At 36.9% G+C, this 10060-nt stretch overlaps 2 protein-coding genes across 3 annotated transcripts in view; both read right to left on the minus strand.

Moving 5' to 3' along the window:
• neb (nebulin) overlaps positions 1 to 2687 on the minus strand; it is a 65073-nt gene extending 62386 nt beyond the window's left edge. Inside the window, exon 1 of one of the 2 annotated variants that reach the window (XM_025063554.1) lies at positions 2392 to 2687. The gene's annotated coding sequence lies outside the window, so the exon portion shown is untranslated. Of the gene's footprint in view, positions 1 to 2352 lie in introns of both variants that reach the window. The other variant, XM_025063553.1, reaches the window with a different exon arrangement.
• A 947-nt stretch (positions 2688 to 3634) lies between these two features.
• arl5a (ADP-ribosylation factor-like 5A) lies at positions 3635 to 9250 on the minus strand. Its single transcript, XM_008327948.3, has 6 exons — positions 8892 to 9250; positions 6779 to 6839; positions 6530 to 6677; positions 6257 to 6340; positions 5298 to 5449; positions 3635 to 4307 (listed from the first exon to the last, which is right to left on the minus strand). The coding sequence occupies exons 1-6, from the start codon at positions 8935 to 8937 to the stop codon at positions 4259 to 4261; spliced, it is 540 nt and encodes a 179-aa protein (XP_008326170.1). The 5' UTR covers positions 8938 to 9250; the 3' UTR covers positions 3635 to 4258.
• Positions 9251 to 10060: the final 810 nt, after the last annotated feature.

Genomic DNA, 10060 nt, shown 5'->3' on the forward strand with positions numbered 1-10060 from the left:
AGAAAAAACAGTCCTCTCTAGTCTCTACAGTACCTCTGTGCTATGTCATATATTTACTCTTACTCATAAGCCAGAAGCAGACGGTTGATGGACAGCAGCAGTTGATCGACTCACTCTACTCAACCCAGCCTGGGCGTCCGCTCTGTGATGTCCTGAATGACTGGTCATTAGCAACATCAATTCACATGCAACCTTGAATACCAATGCCGTAGGTGGATTCAAACCCATGACCTGCTGCATGGTAGGCGATGATCCTAGCACTGTTCAACCCCTGTCCGTGTCTGTTTTTATGTAAAGAATAGAATTGACTTTATTGTCATTGTACCAGAGGGATACAACAAAACTTTGGCTGCTCCCACAGAGCCATCATGCACCACAGAAAATGGTTTAAAAAGACCAGGAACAACACAAGACATTAACAGCACTCGTATGTCGATCCCCTCATATCTGTAATTGCTGTAATTTACTGTAACTGTAAAACTGTAACCTGAAATTAGCAATTTAATTCACTATGTTATGGTGTTAAATTTGTTCTTTTGCGGATTAGATTTAATTCGTTGACTGTTTTGTAAAGTTTTTGTGGCAGCTTTGTCATCTGTGTATCTTACTTTACTTATTTATCTAAGTACTCCTACTTTTTCTATGGTTTGTAGCTGACTGTGACCTTGTTATACCGCAGCTTGGTTAACATGCTGAATCATTAAGCATCTCTGAGAGATGAAGAGAGGAAACCAAATCGCATAATGCAAATACAAAACATACCACCCAATAATACAGATACAGTTTATATATTAATTCATTATTCCTGTAGAAACCGGATCATTTTACTTCGAGAGGTACTGTAAATTATCTTATATCTCTTATATCATACAAATAAAAAAAATAATATTTTGTATATTTTGTCTTAAAAAAATATATATTTATAGGTTATGAAACACTCATAACCTATGAGGACAAAATATCCCAGATATTACAAGATATCTGAATTCAGCTGCTTTCATATGATGCTTAGTCACTGGAAAAAATGACTGATGACCTGTGAGAGCAGAACACAACAGCTGCTGGAAACACACCCAACACTACCACCATCACAACAACAACAGCACTGCCAAGTGTCAGTTTTATCCCACGAACACCAAAGCAATGAATTCCAGTGAGGTAAGGGTTCCTAAAAGAAACCATTTCAACTGTCTAGCATCATAGTACATGATCAGCTGTTGGGGAGAAAACACTCTTGACCTGACCTTCCCAGAGGTGTCCATTATTGGTCTCAAATTAAAGACTATAGTTGTAGTGTGAATAATTAGAATAGAATTTTCACACACAATGCAGCCAACAAATCTGCAGCAACAGCAGATTTAGTTGAATAAAGAGAACCTTAATCTCTGAGGAATGTTTTTACCTACTTCTTTGTTTAGCTCTCTAGATACACGATTATTCTTAGACCAGGGTAAAAGGTATTTTGTTTAGGTATTTACATGTTGCCAAACAAAGGCTCTTTTAATACCACCTGAGATTGGTGTCTGAATCACACAGCAAGTCAACATACCAAGTGTTTTTTCTCAAACAACATGAAGTGCAGCAAATCATTACAATTATCAAATGGTTTGAGCCTCTTATACAGAACACTAAGAATGTGTACTGGATAGGTTAAATGCAACGGTCAAATTCTTTAAATGTGTGTGGCAGGTAACTCACAATTTTACTTCTCTAATTCCAATTCTAATTAAATATGATACCTAATATAACCTATATTTAAATTTTGAGACATATCCTGTATTTTGTGTAACAATATACTTATTTTGCTTGCTGTTAATATTTACATTCCTGAACTTGTCTTGTTTTAGCAAAATGCTTCTTAAAGTGTGGGGCGGGCCTTGCTGGGGAACAGAGACATGGCAGGTGGGGCCCAACAATCAGAAGGGAATTTTCAAGGTTCGGGGTTACTGGAACAACTGTGCTTCTATTTTCTCCTTTTTGAACTCAGTATTAGTTTCATGAATTTAAAATAGGGAATAACCAAAAGGGTTTGAGAATCAGTGCTTTAGCAGCTCACCTAAAAAAGAATTTGTTTCTATGTTTGCTTAGTTAGCTTAGTAACTTTAACTTTAATGACTGGACGTTATTAAAAGTGTTGCAAGTATATGTACAGTAGGAATTGGAACCTTTGAAAATATATTTTTTAAAAATTCATGATAACTCGTGGCGACATAAAGACGCCATTACTAATGCAACAAACTCATGAGGCTCATTTCAGACACAGCTACGACATAAATTACATCACAAAGTACCAATAAGAATGTAATAAAAGCAAAATATCGTTCAAAAAAATAAAAAATGTATTTTACTCACCAAAACTTGAGATTATTTGTACACAAAATCCATCATTACCTCTTTCCTCAAGTTGAGTTCAATTGCTTTGTTATACAGATTATCCGTCCGTTGCAACAAGTCCTTTTCTAACTCTTTCCATGCTAATGCTGAGTCTGTCATGTCGTATTTATTTATATTTATATTTATTTATATGTTTTACTTCGCTTCAGGCTGGTAATGTCCGCTTTAAAGAAGCAGTAGACGCAGAAAAGACTATCGACGTTATTAGCTAGAGTGTGTTATTCGACTATCCAAACAAATCACCCAAATTCGCCATCGTAATGGCGGGCCTGCCAGAAAGCCTAGTGTTGCCAACTGATTGGTTAAATCCTAACCAATCAGATTTTGAGTTCTTTAACCGGTAAAGAATTTCCATTCTGAGGGTCTCAGGGCAGATTTCCTTCACCCCGGAAACACGAGGCTGAAATATGATTGGATACAAAACTTTAGTATTTGCGACTGGAAACAGTGCAACCAACAGAAAAACGATTAAATAATTAGAACAAACTGCTCTGTATTATTTTAGAAATGTTTAAGATAAATATATTGAAAAATAAGTCACTGATACGGATACTGTTTAGGCCAACAGAGAAGACTTGGCTGGCGTTTTTTATTTTAGAACATAAAAAAGTAATAAATAGAATTAAGATTAAGAAGTTCTTTATTATTCCCACAATGGGAATTTACAATAACACCTTGAAAAGTTCCTATACGTAAGCTGCCCTGAGAAATAATATACAATTAATTTACATCTTCTGACTGATCCTCCCTCTCCTCTTATTAAAGCTGCCGTCTCCGCAACAAATGTGAGACTCTGCCCCCTAATGGTGGCACTACAAACTAATTTCAAGTTTCTATTTTTTGGAGAAACCCGCAATATTTTTGAAAAGTGCACACTCCCCCTATTTTTCTCCTTTACTTATGTTTTTATTTTACTTTATAATTATTTATTTCTTAATTATGTATTACTTATCGGATTTCTTTAATAATCATTATAATTCTTTGCCTTTGTACTCTGTCTATTCACATTGTTTTTTTGGTCATGTTTGTCCATGTTCCGGTAACGGGATGTTGTATCATGGGTGGATGGTGTTCAGAAATGTAATATCTTTCTGAACTATTTTTTTGTTTTGTTTTGTCATCAATAAACAATGACCTTTGAAGAAGAAACGTATTTCTAAAGTTACAAAGACCTTTGTAAAGAAGACAAGTAGCACAACAATCATGGGGGGGAAAAACACTAACTCCTTAGAGACAGAAATTCCCCTGAAACAGATAAAAACACTTTTATTTTCACTGATTATTTACAGAAACTGATGGGCAGAGGGTCATTGTGATTTGTCCCTCTGTACTGCATGTTTCAGTCGCCATCAGCCTTTGCGGCTTGAACGTTCAGCTGTAGGCACCGTTAAAAGAGAATACTGTACCGTACATACAGGAGAGGGGGCAATAACAATTGCCACAGCCAGTCCGGCAATACTGAAAGGCCACAATGGGCAGATTCTCATACAGCTGAAGAGTAAGTCCATGTATATCCAGGTCAAACACAAATCGCAGGTCAACACTGCCCCGTGTGTTTTGTTTTGTTTTGTTTTTTTTTGTCAAAAGGAAACCGTGCAGGAATTTGTTTTAAATAAAGAGTCTCTTTCACTTCCATGTCCTCCTAAAAGGTCACATTGTTTTGTGTTGCTCAAAAGTCACATTTGTAAAATAAATTATCACTGAAGAAAATACCCATCAGTTGCCCTTCTAGGACAGATTAACGGGTAATGTCCACTGGCTTCACCCAAACGTTTTCCCAATTTCAAGTTCGTAGGTGGAGGCAAATATAGAGGGGGAAAAAGAGAGAACTTGGAGGGCCACTTCTGGTCAAAGCCAAAGGTCATCATCTCACACGTAATCGTGACATCATCCACTCCAGACCCTGGCACAACCTGGACGTTAAACAGCAGATTGGGAAGATCGTAATGGACAGTGGTCATGAAAAAAGAGAGAGGAACAGAAACCAGTTAAAACCAGGTTTATACAATCACTGCATTTGTTTGCACAGACAAGATGGTTAATGTTAAGAATTTGACGAGTTTTGATTACTGCAGCAATGCATTTCTAATCAACGATTAGTCGACAACCATTAGATAAATGAAACACATTTCTTAACATATTAACGTTTTTTCTTAATTTTGGTCTCACTGTGGACAAAACTGGACAGAACTGGTCATTGACTTCAGACAGTCTCCCCACACACACACACTCTCTCCACACAAACTCCACTCTGCCTCAACAACCTTGCAACAGTAATAGACAAGAGTGCAAAGTTTCTGGGTGTACACATCACAGACAATCTCACGTGGACTCTGAACACGACACGTATCACTAAAAAAAACCCCAGCAGGATATATGTACTATATGAGGAAGCTGAGGAAAGCCCATCTCCTAACCTCTATCCTGACAACATTCTACAGAGGGGGCAACTGAGAGCATCTTCAGCAGCACCATCACAGCACAAAAGGGCCTGCAGAGAATTATGAGGAGGGCAGAAAATAAAAATCACCGGGGCCTCTCTTCCCTCCCTCACAGACCTTTTCAACAGCCGATGCCTGTACAAAGCCATGAGCAGTATCAGGGACACTACACATCCCTTCCATGCACTCTTCTCTTTGCTGCCCTCAGGGAGAAGGTTCCGCAGCATCACTGCCCACACATACGGAATGGGGAGAAGCTTCTTCACCCAGGAAATTAGACTGCTACATAATCCCTAACCACTTGACTTGACTGGCTCTTCACTCAATGACCAAAACCACTACACCATTATATTGTCTGATTCATCAACTAAGAAAAACAGTCAACTAAATCGACATTTTCTGGTAATAATTTGTTTTTTAATGCAAAGATAAATCAAACTGAGTATTAAACCCGTTTCTCACCCCTCCCCAGTCAGGGCACAGCAGGCCTGAATGTGCCACTGGTGGTCTTTAACAGAGGTAAGTTGAAGGCTTTGTGAAATCTCAGCTACAGACATGCAGCCTTTCACGTCCTGTTTGTTGGCAAAAACCAAAAGTCCTGCCTTTCTTAAATCCTGGAGGGAAAATGAGAGAAAACAAGACATGAGAAAACCATTAGAGTGATAGACAGTGTTGGGCGATCGTTCAAATGAAACTGCTGCAGTTAGGTTAAAACTCATTGATATAATAACACATTTACTGTACACATTTGAGTTGATTCAGGTTATGGGAGCAATACAATACGCAGCTATTTTGAAGTTTATGGCAAATCAATCAATTATATGGCAAACAGATATTTTCTGAGCCATCAGGTCATGGTAATCAATTCATCAACGGGTCATCCTCTGTTTTGGCAGAACTTCATTTAAAGGAACAGTATGATGTAATGGGCCTGTGCAATTTCTTGTCACGCAACAGCAGTTAGTATCATAGGTAATATCTCAAGCCTGGTTTGTATGTTGCATCACTAGTCTATGAAAAATGTGAGTAAGCAAATGAATTGTTCAAATGAAACTGCTGCAGTTATGTTAAAACTCATTGTCTATGAAAAATGTGAGTAAGCAAATGTGAACAATGTTAAGCCTATTTTACCTGGCATTAAACAAAACATTTTTAAAAATGAAGAAAAAGTAATCCAATTAGCATGAGTATTTTTGTGCCGCCTGTACCGCCCTCCATTGCGTCTGTGCGAAATTAAAGTCAGGTGTGTATTGTAATATTAGACAGTACTTGCAACAGAATACAATTACTCCCTGCGGATCTTCAAATTGATATATGATGCTGACGTGCTTTTTGTGCTTTAATAAATATACATATATGCGAGTACCTGTGAGAGACTTTTGTTGCATGGATTATTACTGGTCTTTGATCGCAGTACTTACTTCGTGTGCCAACATCCTATAGAGTTCCTCCTTGGTCACAGAGATCCTTTCTCTGTCTGTGCTGTCCACCACCACGATTACAAACTAAGCAGGAAAAAGGAAAGTAAAAAAAAAACAAAACAAAAAACAACGATTAAATTAACCGTTAACTGCAATGAAGTCTGACCACAACCTCTCAACAAGTTAAACAAGTAAAATGTTGTGGAAAAAATTGTCACATGAGATCCTGTAGCAGAAAAAAAAAAGCATTCAGTAAGACAAAATACCTCTCACCTCTGTGTTTGTGTAATACGTATTCCATGAGGACCTCAGAGACTCCTGACCTCCGATGTCCCACATAAGGAAATGAGTATTGTTCACGACAATCTCCTCCACATTGCTGCCAATCGTGGGAGAAGTGTGCACCACCTCGTTCATAGAACTACAACGTTCAAAAATGAGACGAAAGATTAAAAAAAACATATGATTAAATTAAGCACGTCGGAACAAAGACGATTGCAAAAACTGTATTTGTATACTTACAACTGATAAAGAATTGTGGTCTTGCCAGCATTGTCCAGGCCAACAATAATAACTTTGTGCTCTGCAAAAACATTTGACACACCTTTGAGACAATGCCCAGAAGACACAGTAACATTACTACATGGGCTGAGACTCTGGCAAGTCATCTTTTCAATCTGTTCTAAAGATGCATTTGGTGTGGCACGGCATTGAGCAGTTGAAACCATAGCACGCCCTTTTTTCTTTTTTTTTAATTGTACTTGTTTGAAAAACAAATACAATAATAGTTTCACACATGCAGCCTCACTGAGACGGTGTTGTGGTATTGACAGTGTCGCTACTGAGATCATTTACAAAGGGTGGTTTACCTAATGGATCTGTTCAAAAAGAAAAAAGCCTCAGCACAATGGTTCCCAACCTTTTTTGGCTTGTGGCCCTAACAAATTTCTGGCGACCCCAGAGACATTTCTTTTTCTAGAATTAGTTTTTGATCGTGATCTTTTGCAACTACAGAAAAGTACACAAAGTGACATTTTATTTTCCTTCGTGACATGCACAGTTAGTTGAGCCTATCTTTACTGCAAATGAACACTAAACTAACAATCTCTTTTAAGCAATGATTTATGAAATACAAGCTACTGCAGCATCTAAGACCAGTCACAGAGAAGAATCTGAAAGATGGAAAGTCTTACAGTGCTTATCTCAAATGTTGAGCTGGTGTTGACAGACACGGTTATTTGACATTTAATTTGACAATAATCTGTTTGCTAATCTCTACGGTCACTGCATTAAGGAACAATTGAAAAAGACATTTGAGCTATCATAATAATTAACATTCACACCATTGACCACTGAGATTGTGGGTAATAGTTAATACCTGTCCAACTGCGTTCCTATCAAACGATAAGGAAATGTGATGAACACGGTGTCAGTGTGACTCAGCCTGGAGTCGTTCACTGATGGCTATTCACTCCAGCGTTTTTCTGCTGATGTGGCCGACTTCACTGTAATCCGTGAGTGGAGCCTTTAAAGTGATAAACTGTTTACTGACTCAAGAACATCAAGGAGCAGACCCAGGAACGGTTTCACCAGAGATTAAACTACTTGTGGTGTGAATTTGGGGGAAAAAATGTTGTCCTTTTTATATAACTTCATTTAGTTTGTTACATGCAATTTCACTGTAATTTGTAATTGTCAATGAATTTACATTTTTTTCCAGTGTAATCTATTGTTTAATAATTACAGTAGTGCCACATTGCACTGCTAAAAGAGATGTGCAAGTAATTAACAATTGGAATGAAGAGTATGCAGTTTCTTCTTTCACAATTAATAAAATGCTGTCACTAAGAATATAACAGTCCTAGGCAAAACTGATCAAATAAAGAGTGTAGATTTGAAGTTGAGAAATGGGTGGAGATCAATAGATAATAAGGCAAAAAATCTAAGATTGTTGAGCTCCTTTATTAAACTGAGGTATAGGTCATAAAGCAATTAGGTTTTAAGTCATTTTTATGGTGCTTACTGGTCCAACAGTGGTTTGATAGGTTTTACTTTTACTTTATTTCTTTTTACACTTTGGACTTTTTTGTTTGTGCGTTTTTGTTTTTTTATGTTGTTTTTTTTTTTACTGTATTTTATTTGAAGTTATGGACATTTAGGGGTTGTCACTGTTAACATCCTGACATGTATCTATCTGGACTAGCAGATTTATTTAAATGTATTAAAAACATTTACAAATTTATTTTGGCGATTTTATGGTGAATTGTGAGCATTTTGAGGTAGAAAAATAACTGCGATTTTATGGTGAATTATGAGCATTTTGAGGTAGAAAAATAACTGCCGCATCGTTGAGAAAAATAAATGAAATATTGTGGTGAATAAGGGTTACATTTGTCCTAAAACACAAGGGAGGTAAATACTGAATACCAAAAGAAGGCAACGTAACAGAGTACACATTGAATATTACGATGTCCTTTGATAAAACCGGGCTTGTTGTCACTTGTCAAGCGTAAGAAGTCACTCTAAAACGATCGACTGTAGAAATAAACCGTCTTTATCAGCGGCCTTCTCTCACCATTGTGTCCAATTCACCTCTACGTTTCCATCGTATCTTATTCGTTGCATTTACTCTTACCTTGGTGATTAAAAAGCCTCCATAGTTTTGTGAATAGTATCCCCATGGCTGTCAACACGTTCTTTCGTCGTTCCAGGCTCACAAGGATACAAACTAATTTAGCATAGCCTAGCCTAGCCGGCTAGCTCGCTAACTCCGCAAAACGACGACTTTTCAACGCACGTACGTACTATCGCCATACTTTTATGCGTAAATGGCGTCCATATCTCTTCAACAAGACACGTAATTAACCAGGACAGTCTTTTTTGACTCCAAGAATCTAAAGAAAAACGAAACACTTAACCGCTGACTGACATCAGCTGTCCGTGCAGTTAAAGCTCCGCTCGTTTAGCTGTCAAACCTGCACATGCGCCGTAACACTGGTCTACACTTCGGCAGAGCAGCAACTTTTAGGTAATTTTTGGCTAAATAAATATTGAAAATTAATTACAAAGTCAAATTAACTTGACTCAAGCCAACTTTAAAAAGTAAACACTGGGTTATATTAATATGCAACATTCCGCATTGACTTCGCATAGAAACTGGACAGAGCTTTTCCGCTAATTGTGAAGCCACTGAAGTCTGTCAAACGGGTACAGTAGTACCCACATCATTTCTTAGAACGGAAGTAAATTGATATTAATAAAGTAAAAGGGGAGTTTTTGTGAGTGTATGGACAGCCAGATTATCCAGTTGGTGTTTGGACATATGGAACCATCAATTGAAAGTAAATAAGCACGAGTGTATGGACAGCCAGATTATCCAGGTGGTGTTTGGACATATGGAACCATCAATATTTTTAATCTTTAGAAGCCTGGGAATTGTCCTTAAATTGAAATAATTATTTGTAAATTATACTGTATTTTTGTATTATACTGTTTCTGCTTTTGTATTTAATGCATTAAATAATATTTGGTGTTAATACTTCTGACCTGTTGTATTGAATATATATTTACATATATATACATATAAACTATATATACAGTATATACAGACACATAGTGTTTATATATAATTTAAATTATATATAATTTAAATATATAATGTAAATTGCTGTTAATTTACAATGAATGCATTTTTATTTGTTTTTTGTGGTTATTATTGTGTCCCACCTATCTATTGTATAATAGACTAAACTAAAATAGTTGCTATTATAGAAATATGGAAGCAAATGGTAAAAAAAAAAAAGT

Source organism: Cynoglossus semilaevis, chromosome 16 (assembly GCF_000523025.1).
Source record: "Cynoglossus semilaevis isolate Cse_v1.0 chromosome 16, Cse_v1.0, whole genome shotgun sequence".
Classification (NCBI taxonomy): Eukaryota; Metazoa; Chordata; class Actinopteri; order Pleuronectiformes; family Cynoglossidae; genus Cynoglossus; species Cynoglossus semilaevis.